We start from the raw sequence: 14335 nt of genomic DNA, 5'->3' as shown, positions 1-14335 counted from the left end.
CTGCGAAACGGCATTTCCTTTATCCTATTCTACCAACTTCCGTTATAACTCGGGGGGACCACTCTCTTGTCTTACTTCAGTCTCAGACAAGTTGAATCATGTTGATTCATGTGGCTTCAGATAAACTAGTACCTTCTTATTACTAGATATCTTATAACAACCCATAGATTATGATAAGATCTTTATCATAAATGAGTTGCGACCCCTTCACATACAGGTAAGATCTTTACCCATACAGGATCTTTAATCACTCTTGCTAGCCTGTCTTAGACTGTGCGCATGGACTTTCAAACTAATACTTTTCCTTAGTAAAGTTATCAACAAGTCAACGTGATAAAGGGTGAGATTTTCCAACTCAGCGCCTTTGAGGAACCGTTAGTTGCTGTGCTACAACGAGAGGCCCAAATTGGTGAATGCCTGAGACGTCTTCAGTGGCTATGTCTCGGAGGTAGTGGTTGGCAAACACTGTGTCCGACTTCCAAAAGCAGCCCGCCATAATTGCTTGTATAGAGCAATTTCCGTGCAGAGCCAGTGTTGACGCCAGTGCTCTGACTTCGTGTGGGTTGGAAGCTCTAGGAGGTTCTAGTCCTGCTGCTTTATAGGCTCTCAATATGACGGCTCTCATCCAGAACGATATCGTCGTTCTTGAGACTTCTGGTTTGTCTCTGTGGATAATGGGATGAACAGGCGCTTGAATTTTTGTCACCTTGTCTTAGTCTTTTGAAAATATATCTTCAGGGCTCTGACCGGACACATGGATAGGTCTTCTATATCTTCTGGTCCGAGGATTTTAGATAGCGCTGGTACGTGGAACTGTCTATCTGGCTGACCAGGTAGTTGGTTCCTGGCAATGAAGTCCCATCTAAGTCCTAGATGAACTGCAGCATGTTGCCCCGTGTCGAATCTTGTTTGACCAAAGTCCAGCGCATGTATCTCTGATATTCGAAGCTGCCGTGGCTAAGCGCAAGCAGGAACAGAGTCTTCTGTGTCAGCAACTTTCGAAGGTAGTCTGGTCTAGAGGTTCGTAGGCATCACTTTCGTAGATGGCGTGAGAATTACATTCAGATCCCAGGCCTCAGCTCTGAACTTCTTTTGCTGGTCCTCCAGTTTAAAAGATCTCAGCAGAGCAAGTAATTCTGGTACTTTCGTCAACTTGATGCCTGTTTTCATGGTAATGACTGTACTGATGGCAGCGAGGTATGTAGATAATGTCGAACCTTTCAGATGTCTAGTCTGTCTCAGATGACACAGGTATTCCGCCACTTGAGGATGAGTAGCTTTCATTGCAATGAAGCCTTTCCGCCTTGCATAAGTCTCAAACTTCAGCCACTTGTCATCATACATGTTACGAGTAGATCTGCGTAACGCTAGCGTTACTGCCTTGGCTGCCCTGGCGGAGTATCCTCTTTTCTTCAAACAAGTTTTGAAACGGTCCACATGTGTAGCTGGAACAGTGTCGGGTTTCCGTGGACTTGCTTGGTGTGCGGATGTATGAGTAGGTTCGGCCAGTCTGGTAACTTGATTGTTGGACTTCAAAGATCTTCTATTAGGTCTAGGAACCATACTCTCGCTGGCCACTATGGCGCGACCAAAGTCAGTTGTAGCGCCTGTGTCTGTTTGATCTTCAGCAGAACCTTTGGTAGTAATATCAGGGGGTGAAAACGGTTAAGTGTTTAGTCCTTCCAAAGATATGCTCAGTGCATCTGTTGCCCGGATGGAGCATCCATTCCATAAACGTTTGACCTGTGTGTCCACCACAGTAGATACCTCTTGAGGTTGTCTGGCAGCAAGATTGGGTCGACGCTGTCTAGATGTTTTGTCAGGAACCGTTGCAGTGGTCTTATTTGTAACCTTCCTGTGCGAGTCAAGTCCTGTGCCAAGGTTAGTGGACCGAGTAGAACTTTCCATGATCGTAGTGTTAACGGAGAGATGACTGCGAGTGGAATCATGGCTTGTATCTTGACCCAACGATCTTCTGGGACGACAATACGATTCTGTGTTGTGATAAACCTTATCCCCAGAAATTGAAGATCTTGTTTTGGTTCCAACTCTGACTTCATAAGGTTCACCAGCCATCCTAGTTGAGTGAGCAACTTGATCGTGAAGTTCAGCTGTAGTCAGAGTTGACTGGCATCTTGGTGAACCTGAATTCCGTCGTCCAAGTAGAAGGCATTGTGTAGACCTCGATGATGTAGATATGCGACTATAGGCTTGGTTACTCGTGTAAATAGCCATGGAGCCGATATTCCAAACGGTAGGACGTTCCATTGGAAGTGCTGCCCTCTTTCTTGATTCCGGATGTATGGGGATGTGTAGATACGCATCCTGCTGGTCTATGCTGGCCATGTAATCTGCTGGACGGACGAGTAGTCTCAGTTGAGGTAGGTGGATCATTCTGAACCTGTCTGGTTTCAGTAGATAGTCTTTGTTGAATTTGTGCATGTTGTAAATCAGTCTGAACTTCTCCTTGGAGTTCTTCTTGGGTACTAGAAGAATTGGGGAGTAGAAGCCTGGAGTGAGATGATGCTGATCTATTATCTCTACCGCCTCCTTCATAAGTAGTGAGTTGATGGCTTCTTGTAGTCTGAGGGTTAGCGGAGGTGTTGCCTTGAGTTGTACTCTGTATCCTTCTTGCAGTACTTGGGAGACGTAGTCGTCCTCTAGTATTCCCCAATTTTTCCAGTACCTTTGTAGACGTCCACCCACTGTCGATGGTTTTACAGGAACGGCTGGGGGTGGAAGACTCCAGTCGTTCGAACCCTGATATCAACGTCTAGTTCCTCTGGATCCTCTAGGAGTGCGGCCACTCCCTGAGTTTCCTCTGTAATTTCTGGCTGGGCGAAAAAAAGATCCTTTGCCGCCTCTGAAGCTGGAGTACTTCTTCTCCTTTGCCTTCTGTATGCCGGAATATTTGGACTTACTGTTATACTTTTGCGAAGTATGACGGATAACGTTGGCCAGAGTATCTATGGATTTTATCATCATAACTTCTCTAGAGTCGTGTGTAGCTGCCTTAGCTACATCCTCTATTGTCCTCCAAAAGAGACTCCCATGGAGCTCTCAGTAGCGGTTGGGTGAATCTGTCACTCCATGAACAGGATGCAAGTAGCCCTTGTCTGCGTAGTAAAGTGAGACCTCCAGATATAGATGCCAGATGGTCCGATAAAAAGTATTGGTCCTTCTTCTGAGTTATGAGCGCTGAATATATCATTCTGTACTCTTCCGAACTTGAGTTCTGGAACTTATTGAACAATGCTTCATTGATAGCTCTGGACCTGGCCAACCTGAAGAAGGATCTCCTTATAGCAGTATCAAGTTGAGATAACTGTTTATCTTCTACTTTATACACCTTGTTCCGTGAGTCGTTGACTAACTTTATGTTATCATCCCATTCAGGCGCTTTTGTAAATGGATCCATATGATGTAGAGGGAATCTGTTCACATTAAATGATGGCAGATGCTGACTCTGGTACTTGGATGCTTTTGCGAAAGCTGTGCGAAGGTTGGAGGGTACCCTGGATATAGGTTCAATTGGAGGGATAGTGACGGAATCAAAATCGTCATTACGCATCATATAAGTGTAGACTTCATCTTTATCCTTAGAAGGAGACTCCACGTTCAACCCGTTGGCAATCCAAGCTGTAACCTCTGCGTCTGGGAAGACGAAGTCCGCTTGCTCATCCAGTGTCTCCTGATTATTAGAGCTAGGCCTCTGCAGATCATCCATCTGCAAACCTGTATCCCTTGTCGAACCTTCATCATCCTTTAGCGAACCTGTCTGCAGATTCCTCCCTACGCGAACGTCTATCTTGAGAGTCCGCTCTTCGCGAACCTCTGTCTGTAGATTCATCTCTTCGCGAACCTCTGTGATGTGAGCTTTCTCTTCGCGAACGTCTGTCGCTAGATGTATCCTTTCGCAAAGCCTCTGTGATGTGAGCTTTCTCTTCGCGAACGTCTGTCTCTAGATGTATCCCTTCGCAAACGTCTGTGATGTGAGCCTTCTCTTCGCGAACGTCTGTCTCGTGATGAGTGACTTCACGAACGTCTTTGAGATCTTCATCTACAGCGGCTAGGTGTAGGAGATGGATCCTTCGATGTTCTCGAACGTTGAGGGTTCGCAGATGTAGAATGATGAGTAGGCATCTCATGTCTTCTATCCTCCTCCAAGATGACAGAATCGTCCCACTGTGGAGACCTTCGTAAAGGTGTACGTTCGCCAACGTAGTCTTGAGCTGTAGTTCTCTGAGGAGTAGGTTCGCGCAGGTCTGTATGTCTGCGCCACGGTGTCGGTAGATGAGAGGCTTCACCGAGCCTTCGCTTCTTCCTCGAACCTGCGTTCCATCATGGTCATCATCTGGTTGGTGAATTGTCTCATACATTCACCCGGGTCAAGGTTCTGCGTTGGTTGAAGCTGCTGCGGTGTAGAAGAAGCGTTCGATGAGTTGTTTGCCTCGACTTCACTGCGTTGAGAGGTAGGTGGTAGTTCGTCAAAAAAGCTGTCCTGCTGTGACCGTTGCAGGAGATGATCTAGTAGTTGTAGACATCGATTGAGTCGCTGATCACGTTGGCAATTCGGGTAGAAGTAATGGGGGGTCATCAAAAACGTCTACTTCATGTGGAGGTAATATCTCTTCGTTGAAGGATTTCTGATGCGTTGACTTACTAGCCCGCGTAGATTTACCCTCCGATCTGGTAACAGATGCTTTCTTCTGCGATGTAGAAGAGGATGACGTCTTTTTTTTAGCTTGAGTCGGAGTCAACTCTTCTTAGCCGATCTCTTCTTAGCCCCCGTACCAGCAGACTGCCCCTGCAACGTACTCAACATAGCACCAGTATTATGAATTTCAGCAGTAGCAAGCAACATTCGGTTTGCAGGCTGATCTCCTGTTTTATCAGCCGTGACTTGAGATGACTTCCTCACCCGATCCATGGTACGTCTATAGATATAAGACAAATATTGATTAAATTGTAGATTTGTAAATCAACAGAATAAGTACAGCTCAAGCTGGAAGAACATGGTTTTATGCACGAGGGCATTGGGGGTGAGGATCAGCCACGGACAACCTGTGCCTGCAAACACTGCAAGATTTCATGAAATGTAAACAAAGTTACATAACGATGAAATTATGACACAAATACAAATAATTTTTACAATTTTTTTACATATAATACAAAGTAGTTATTGCCAAATCCATACACAGCATAATTTTGAAGAATAGGATCTAAATATAAAGGATATAATGCCGTATATGGGACTCCAGTGCTCGCCCAACCATCCACTTGGGCGAAAAGGGAGAGAGTGACAAGTAAGGCTGGTCACATGACTGTTTGCGCGGGAAAGGGCAAAAGGGAGGTAACTCGTGGGTGAGTGTATTTTTACGTCTGCTTCGAGAACTTCAAGGGATTCAAGTGTTCCACTACCATTCGCAAGGGAAAGGGAGATAAGCAAAAGATCATGAGTCAGGATAAAAAAAATATTCCTTATCCTCACTAATTTCCCTTTCACACTTCTGTTTTAAGTAGTCTGTTATCATATTATTTGCAATAATGTTCGATCATAAATGCCAAATGTGACAAATGCACGCGGTTGCTAAGGTCCGCCATCATTGAATCGGAAAATCCTAATGTTATACTAAGCAGGTGTGTGGCTATAAGTTCCATAGATTTCATATTCAGAATACTTCATTAATTGTCGTCAATAAATAAAGGGAAGTAACTCCAAACTGAGTATGGCAATGTTTTTATACAACCATTTTCACAATTTGTCCGATTTAATCAACAAAAACACAGGACACTAAAAAGGTTAGCTTTTATTAAAAAACGCTATTATGAAATTTTAAACAAATTTAGCGTATTAGTATCCGTTAATTTCAACTCTTGTCCATAAAGTTGTTCCACTTTGCAGGAAATAGAATCATCAAATATTCAAATTCAACAACAAATGACAAACACAAAATAGGCGAGTACTGATGGCACACAAGAGATTCATCACTAAAACATTATCTTGAGTTACTTAAGCATTATGAGCATTCTATCGTTAACTGTGGTCGGTATAAGCAGGAAAACACTGCTCTAATGGGAGACTTTATCATGTAGACTGGTTAGACAACATGCATGTTTCATCAGTTCAAAAGAAGCAGTGTATCCCTAAAGGTTTGCTGACCATTTGCAGGTAGAAATCAATGGCCTGTTTGAAGTTGGCAGCATCAGCAGCAGCATCACCCAACATCTCATACAGCTTGAAATGTTGCTGTAGACTGGCATCCTCTTTCTTCAGTTCATCAGTACACTCCTCCATCTTGCTGGCTGCACAACAGAGGAAGGTGCTTCATCATACATCCATGGTCAGGATGTTACTCTTGTCAGAAGGACCCTAGGAACAACTTCAGTGGGGGTTTTTTCACTACTAATGAAACATTCCAGTATATATTGATATAAATAGATTGCATTTGATTGGTAATCCAAGCTAACATTTTGCTTTTGTTTCCATAAAATGAAAAGAATCTAAGCCATGCCCACTAGTAATAGACTACCATTTACTGATTGTCTGATATCAGAATCGGCATGGCTTGTAGTCTTCAAAGTAAAATTTGGTTATCAATATTTACATTGGAATCTGTCTAAACCGGCACTGAAGCAATAATCCGGTTTAGACAGAGTGACGGATTGTAGAGCTGACACGTTTACCTACAACTAGAACTGAACTCATATTCACATATTTATTCACATAATAACATAAACATGATAAATCAACTCATTTGAAAAAATCAGACATTTTGGTTTGTTTCTTCTCAATTGATGATTCCAGAGCGAATTTCTCTGCAACACTTTCTAAGTTCACAATGTGGGACAGGAAGCATGTCTCACTACATGTGCTTCATTTCAGTGCACATTTTGGCACAATGAGTGGCTGTTGGTGTTCAAAAGCCACCCCTTTTAACATCCCTGATGAGTGACAAGATTAAATTATTTTTGTCGGCAACCATGTAGTTACAATAGATGGCTGACACATGCTCATTATCCCATATTACAATGCAGGATTGATTGGTGACAATACACATCCAGCCAACCCATCGGCACACTCCACATTAGACAGTGCTGATCTGACTACTGTTTAAACACATATTCGGTCGGCTCATTTCATGCCAAGATCCGGAAATGACAGCTGCCGGATTGCAGAGCTTTTAAATGTTAAATGTACTAGTTACAGAGGGGACTGAGATATCATGCAGGTGTTAACAACTTGCCGGATTGGACAGCTGCCGGTTTTGATAGCTTCCGCTGTATTTACTTTTGCTAGAGATGAGGAACAGGTTGTGAAAAAGCTCTTATGTGAGGGCATTATCATTTTACCAAGATTTAAGAACTAACAATTACCAGATTTAAACAGTTGTAGAATCCTTCTCTCTTCTGTTGCTGTTGCAGATCCCAGCTTGTAAGCTTTCTTCAGGCAGTGCTTGGCCATGGAAAAATCTCCAATTCTTATCAATACCTGCAAAACAGTTTACATTATATTATCTGTATATTTCTGTATCAATTGCAGACAACCTTCTAAAATGGAAGCAAAGAGGAGAAGAGACATCAAACTACAGTTTACAAAGACCCTTCAGTCCCTATTCCAGTATCAGGGATACTGCTCAAAGGGGCCTTTTTAAGGTTATGCAGGGATTTATCTAGGCCTGATGAAAAGCTGATATTTGGTTCTAAGTGTGCTGGGAATCATAGTAGAACTTCCCAATTTGAATGTAAATTTCCTGATTACTCAAAATTTAAGAACTGAGTACATTAAAGATGACATGAAGTGTTAGGAGGCTCTACCTGTGCCTTATTGACGAGTACTTCACTTTCTAGCAGTTTGTCTTTTAACTTGATGGCACATTGCTGTGCCTCCTCCAGGGACCTCAGTGCCTGGCTCCAGTTCTCACTCCGCTGGTACATCCCAGCCAGGGAGAACTGACAGCGATACACATCTCTCTGGAGACGGTACTTCCTGGAGAAACAATCCATACCACAGTGGAAACGATTGAAATGAACAGTTTACAAACTGTTTATAAACTGTTAATTCACATAAACAGAGAAATAGAACAGTCTTATACTTTATAATAGTACTTGTTTTCAGAGACATGGTGAAAGCTTGTAATTAATGACTAACTGACTGAGTTTCGTTTTACGCCACTTTTAGCAATATTCCAGCAACATCACGGCGGGGGACACCAGATATGGGCTTCACACATTGTACCCATGTGGGGATTTAAACCGGGTCTTCGGCATGACAAGCCAACGCTTTAACCACTGGGCTACCCCACCGTCCCAATTAATGACTAAAGACGTTTTATACTTATGAATTATTGGTATTACTGGTTTTCAGCATGTCCAGAAACTGAATACTGTTAAAATTGAATTCACACTTATCTACAAAACAAAATAAGCTAAGAGATTTTTCTCATAATCGATAATGGTGACAATGTAAGATGTAAAATTTCACTAGTGATGTCATCATACATTTCAATGTTGAAAATGTTTAATGTCAATTTTGGATGATGCAAACTTATGAATATCAATACTAACTTGGTAAAGTCTAATAACTTGGACAATAAAATGGCAGAAATTCAATTTGAAACATTAATGAATTGGCTTAGTTCATATTAAGCATTAAGTTGTTAAAATGCAATCTGGACAGGAATATTGTTACCTATACACATACAGAATAGCTAGTTTTGATTTTAATACTTATGTTGACATATCAAATTATGTAATTTTTAAGTTGATGCATCGAAAATAAACGTGACAATCAGTAAAACAGACTCCCACAATCCCCAGACTGATTCTACAAAGAGTATGATCATTACACTTACTGAGCAATTGTGATGGCTTTCTTCATATACTCAGCACTCTGTCTAACATCATCCCGACCATCATAAACCAGGCCTGCAAAACAACCTTCAAATAAGGTTTTTCTTTGACACAAACCAGCATATCACACACTTTTTCAAAGTTTTTCAAACAACAACAACAAAACGTTCCTCTCCCAACACTGTTTTTTTTAAAAGTCACCACCACAATGATACAAAGGGATAGTCTTTTCCTCTTTCAGCCTAGTTTCTGACTTACAGAATTCATAATTGTATCATGATTATTATGTGTTCTATTGCTTCAACTGATTGTTGGTAATACAGTTAGTGTTTCCCATAGTCATTTGTAGCTTTGTGCAGGACCCTGCCCTTTTGACTTGGAGCCCTGCCCTTTATATTTGGTGCCTTGCCCTTCTTTTTAATACAATAATTGATATTAACACTTGTCAGGTTTTAGTTTCTATTTCATGTTGAAGTTAAATGAAATAACTGTGCTCTTTGAACTTTCAAGAATCACTATGCATGAACAACTTTAAAAAATTAAATACTTGGAAATCTGTCTTTGCTTGTCCTTTTCGGAATGGGGGTGCCCCTTTTGAAATTCTGTCACCCTGCCCCTTTTGGATACTGGGGGAAACACTAACAGTGCTTCACCATTCTTCAAATTAGATACACTCATTTGGTAATACAAACAAATGATAAAGACCCTCAAAAGCAGGGAGGACATGTAGAGCATTGCCTTGCAGTTTTTTCTCAATAAATATTTTACATTACTATGTTTGAATCAGTAAAATTAGAAGATGGCTTTGTTTAATCACCAAGGTTGAGGTAGAGTCTGGCCTTCATTTCCATCAATTCTTCATTCTTTACAGAATTCTTCAACCTCTCACAAACTTCCAGTGACTTCTGAAATGCACTTTCAGCATTTTTGGATGCATCAACTGCACGGCCCCCCTTAGATGTCTCGGACTGAAAGAGGTAAGTCCGGCCAATGGTGGCCCATGCTCGTTGCTCCTCTATCGCACTGTCACATGACTTGGCCAGGGAGAGATGACGCTCTTGAAGTTTGAGTGCCTTTGGATACTTTTCAAGAGCACAATAACACTCTCCAATCTTGCGACATGCAACGGCCTCGCCAATGATATCTTGCAGAGCTTCACTGATTGCCCTCTCAGCTTCATGCTCCTTGATAGCTTCCTCAAACCTTTCTGGAAAATAAGGAAACAAGGCATAGCAATGGTTTCATTCAGCACTATACATGGTCTGTTTTATCAAAACTATTTGCAAGATCCTTTTCCCCTTAATAACTAACTTTAACAATGTATACCCCGTTTAAGTCACTGAATTTCAAGTGTAGCGGTGTGCAGTTGTATATGTAAAGCCCAATTTGAGCGAAGTTCAGTATTCTTAAAATGTTTTGGCTGATGGGATTCTGATCATTAAAGTACCATTAGTTAGTTGTTCATAGGACCATTAGCAGAGAAACTTGATGGACAAGATGGTCAGGCTCAGTAACTTGTTTATTGTGTGTCAACCGAGAGCAAAGTCATTGCTCATTATATCATTAACTCGACTGTCTGGTAAAAAAGATTTCAGTATTTATTGATCAAGTAACCCATTACTCTGAACAACAATGGAATGAAACTGGTTTCAGAAATATAGTCACAGGACACCATTTGAAAGAAATAGTGACCTTTTGGTCTGGGATCAGGTATCCAGACTCTTTACCCACTTTCAATTCGTTTACATGTTCTTTCAAATGATCCTTCTTTAATAATTTGCATTTCATCATACAAACCATATTTTGACAGTAGTTCCCCAATACAATTATGTATCTGTGAAACTTCTCTCAAATTGTCTTTCTTCTCTGCTTTCCTTTTCTCTCTTTTTAATTCTGAAACCAAAAAGCACAACGATCTAGTTTATCTGTTATCATGGCAAATAGAATTATCTACTCATCTGCATGTCATGTCTTGCCGCATCGCGTCTCTCGGCTTCATCTTTCCCTGCTAAGACGACGATTCTGCCCGATACAAACATTATCTAACAAAAGGGTTAAGTAGGTTGGTATTGATTAGGATGTCGCATACAATTGGGGCAATAAAAGGTAATGTCCATCGAAGAACAATACTCCAATCAACACTAAATCTCAACGAATATCCTTGTCGAAGGACATTCACTGATTCAGTCGTATGTGCGCGAAAACTGGAGGGTATACGATATATTTAGACAGCAAAACGATGGTATGACAGCCAACTGTTTACTAACTCTCTAGTTCTCTTTCATCTTCAGGATCCATCTTCTTCCAAAATTTGCCTGCCAAATTAATAAAACAAGTCTCGGCATTGCCTGATGGGCGATAGCTGGCACTGTCTCCAACTTCAAAATAAACTTTCCGCCATTTTAATTTTCCCGGCGATTTTCTGTGCTCATGCGCATTTGTTTTAGAGTTACCTCCCTTGCACTGACAGGCGTCCCATCAAGAATGTTTACGGCAACAGTTACCACAGTCATTTTTTAGCTCGATAAGCATGTTCTTCCTCTTTTATCAATGACAAGATGTTTCAGAAAAGGCTTTGGACAGAAACGCTTTGCTGTGCGCTTTGTAATTTCACAAAAGTATTTGGCTGTGTCTGAACTAAACGTTCTACTGCTACACAATGAACACAATACCTCTATAAACGACGCCGATGACAGCTTAGAAGGGGATTATCTTTGAATATCTGTCACCTTTTTACTGAACAAAAATTGAAGTTGACGTATGACAGAAGCATGTTTCAAGTCCATATAGTATAGCTCATTTACTGATTCGTTTATATGAGACTGCATCATAAATGGATCTGCAGTATTTAGTGATATGGTTCTATGTGCACTTGCATATCTGTAACAGTCTTACTGATTATTTCTGATCTCTTACAGACCATTAGTAACACTTACACAGTAAAAGCAAAGATGTCAAAAAGTAACTTGCACTTCAAAATTAAAAGAGATATCGTAAGGACTATCTCATCGATTGTGTGCAAGTCATATGGACCAGATTGTCAGCAGACCCTTCTATGCACATCAACCGGCATGGTCCTAGTTACATCAGATGGGATGTGCATACTTCACAGTCTCCATCTGTGTCACCCTGTTGCTACAGTGGTGGTGAAAGCCATACAGAAACACCACCTCATGACTCGTGATGGCACAAAGACATTCTCGCTATATCTATCACAAGCAGTAACAGACTTGGACAAAACACTTAACTGCTCCCTATCTACAGATCACATTGGGACGTCAGTTGATCAGTTCTGTTACACAACTGCACAGCATCTCATTAGAATTGAACGTGATGTTTTACCCCAAATTTGGAGAGAATTATCCCAGAATTCTACTGTTAAGCATGTCGAAGGTAATTTGCCACTGATCAAATTAAGATCAGTCATAAACACATGCTTGGCAAGCCATTTGACAAAACATACAAGACATGTTCTCTTAGAGTTAGTTTTGAGTTCTTTAGGGGCAAGTGAATCTGGAATATTCACAGACATTTCTATAGGTGTTCTAAAAAGACAGGTGACATTTATGATTGACAACTTTGACTTCCTCCATTTCAAACTTCCCAAACAACTGTGTGAAACATCATCATTTCTGCCAGGATTTCTGCTCAGGCAAGATTTTTTAGTGAAACACCCTCGGCTTGGTGAGAATGAAGATATCAAGTTTCTGATGTTGTCTTGCTCTGTGGAAGGAAGTTCTAATGAAAACCCAGATGAAGTTGTTTTTCTGAAGGACAAGGAGGCAGCATACACCGCTCTTTCTTACAGAGTAACCAGGGCAAGCAAATACTTGACTGATCTCAAACAGAAGGATGTGTCTTTAATACTCTGTTCAGAAACTGTTCCCCAGTTTGCAAGATCTCTATGTAGGGATTTGGGCATTAGTGTCATCAGCTGTGTGGAACAGGAGGACATTCACTTCATTGAAAGGATCACAGGAGTGCAGGCTGCCACCAGCATATCTGGTTCAGTTGACAGCATGCAGACTGGTCAGCTGTCTAGTTGTGACAGGATTGTGTTAGGAACCCAACGTGTTGCTCATCTACAGTTTGCAAAGACAAAGACTTTCATATCACCAAGAACAATTGTCATAGCAGCACCAACCGATGGACTTGTGGATCAGTTCAGGACTGCTGTGTATAAGTCATACAAGTCAGTTCAAATGTGCTTTGCTTTCCAAGTGACTTGCAATACAGATGATTCCCTTGGCGAGAATTGTTATCAAGAAAAGCCTGAAGATCTCACCACATCTTCAGACAGTGGAGAGTTCTGTGTTATTGGAGGAGGTGGGTTCTTTGAGCTCAGGACAGCAGGCATGTTGAAGAAGCTGTCAAATAATTTCACAGATGTCAAGATAGGCCATGGATGTCAAGTCCTTCATGATTGCCTGCTGTCTGTTCCGCGACACCTTCACAAACAGTTATCCCCGGATCATGGTACCAAAGGCAGGGACTACCTGGAGAAGCTTCAGCAGTTATGGGCAACAATAGAAGAGGGAGGGGTTGCTGGTCTGGACAGGAAGGGGAGGATCTGTAAGCCTGTAGATGTTGGAATACTGGAACCTCTTGCCTCCAAAGTGTTGACCTTGACCTCTGTGGTGCAGCTTCTCCAGCAGCTGCTGAGGATCGATGCTGTTGTCAGCGTCCAGAAACTAGAAGCAGTTGAGATGTTTTCTGATGATGATTTGTAGACTTGACAGAATGCTGGTAGGATACAGACTCATCTATGGCTGCTGACAGCAAGTGTATAATGACATAACAGTTTAAATCATTGGTTTGTTAGCACTGTTCTGGTGCTCACGGTTTCATTTAACAGATAAATGTCTAAAACATGCACCATTTGGACTCTCTTTTCGCATTAAGTGTACTGTAACTTTAACATTCTCCAAAGCGGTGTGTTGGGTGGAACAAATTCACTCTTGTTGGGGCTTTGGGCATTTAAGGTGTCTTTAAAAAGTTGGTTCCACTCCTCACATGGATGCAATACTCCTTGAAAGCCCCACCTATCATATATGGCAGGAATAATGCTGAAAGTCATGCTCACTCACTCACTCCAAATTGTTGTTTACTTTAGACATCTAACTTTCCAGATTATCAAGTTCTGCTTGTTAATATTTTGTATGATGAGATAAACGAGAAAAAATTAAATGGATGCATTTTCCGTGACATTTTCACATTCTTTTTTGAATGGGTTTATTTGTACTATTATGCATATTAAATTACAAAGGTACATTGAAAACACACACTACTTCTGTAATTGATGCTCCCTGATGTATATAGAATTACGGTCTCCCTAAACCCCATACAGTGATGCATTGTTGCTTGTCGACCTTCTGATAACAGCACTGTTCACTGGATTTACATCTACATTAAGACACACCATATATGAATTTAATGGTATCATTCTTTCTATACAAACAAGGACATCTTTTCCATAGTGCGG

The 14335-nt window shown here is 41.3% G+C and overlaps 2 protein-coding genes across 2 annotated transcripts in view; one reads left to right on the top strand and one right to left on the bottom strand.

The window, feature by feature from the left end:
* Nucleotides 1–11261, bottom strand: part of LOC124260354 (tonsoku-like protein) — a 43150-nt gene extending 31889 nt beyond the window's left edge. The window contains 7 exon segments of the mRNA XM_046694644.1: nucleotides 6164–6306; nucleotides 7378–7492; nucleotides 7819–7990; nucleotides 8856–8928; nucleotides 9671–10060; nucleotides 10651–10746; nucleotides 11121–11261. Coding sequence (XP_046550600.1) covers nucleotides 6164–6306; nucleotides 7378–7492; nucleotides 7819–7990; nucleotides 8856–8928; nucleotides 9671–10060; nucleotides 10651–10746; nucleotides 11121–11151 — 1020 coding nt within the window. The 5' untranslated portion in view covers nucleotides 11152–11261.
* Nucleotides 11262–11322: 61 nt separating this feature from the next.
* On the top strand, nucleotides 11323–14066 carry LOC124260377 (Bardet-Biedl syndrome 10 protein homolog). The gene has a single exon (XM_046694688.1). It carries the CDS (start codon nucleotides 11718–11720, stop codon nucleotides 13581–13583), a length of 1866 nt encoding a protein of 621 aa, XP_046550644.1. The 5' UTR covers nucleotides 11323–11717; the 3' UTR covers nucleotides 13584–14066.
* The last annotated feature ends 269 nt before the right edge of the window (nucleotides 14067–14335 follow it).

The sequence above is a fragment of the Haliotis rubra genome, unplaced genomic scaffold (genome assembly GCF_003918875.1).
Source record: "Haliotis rubra isolate DU_JTF1 unplaced genomic scaffold, ASM391887v1 Scf76, whole genome shotgun sequence".
NCBI classification, from domain to species: Eukaryota; Metazoa; Mollusca; class Gastropoda; order Lepetellida; family Haliotidae; genus Haliotis; species Haliotis rubra.
Note: the sequence above shows the minus strand (reverse complement) of the source record. Positions and strands in the feature narration are given on the sequence as shown.

What these genes read in the sequence shown, in the direction of transcription:
- LOC124260377 (XM_046694688.1), top strand. Translation starts at nt 11,718, where the DNA reads ATGTGCACTTGCATATCTGTAACAGTCTTACTGATTATTTCTGATCTC.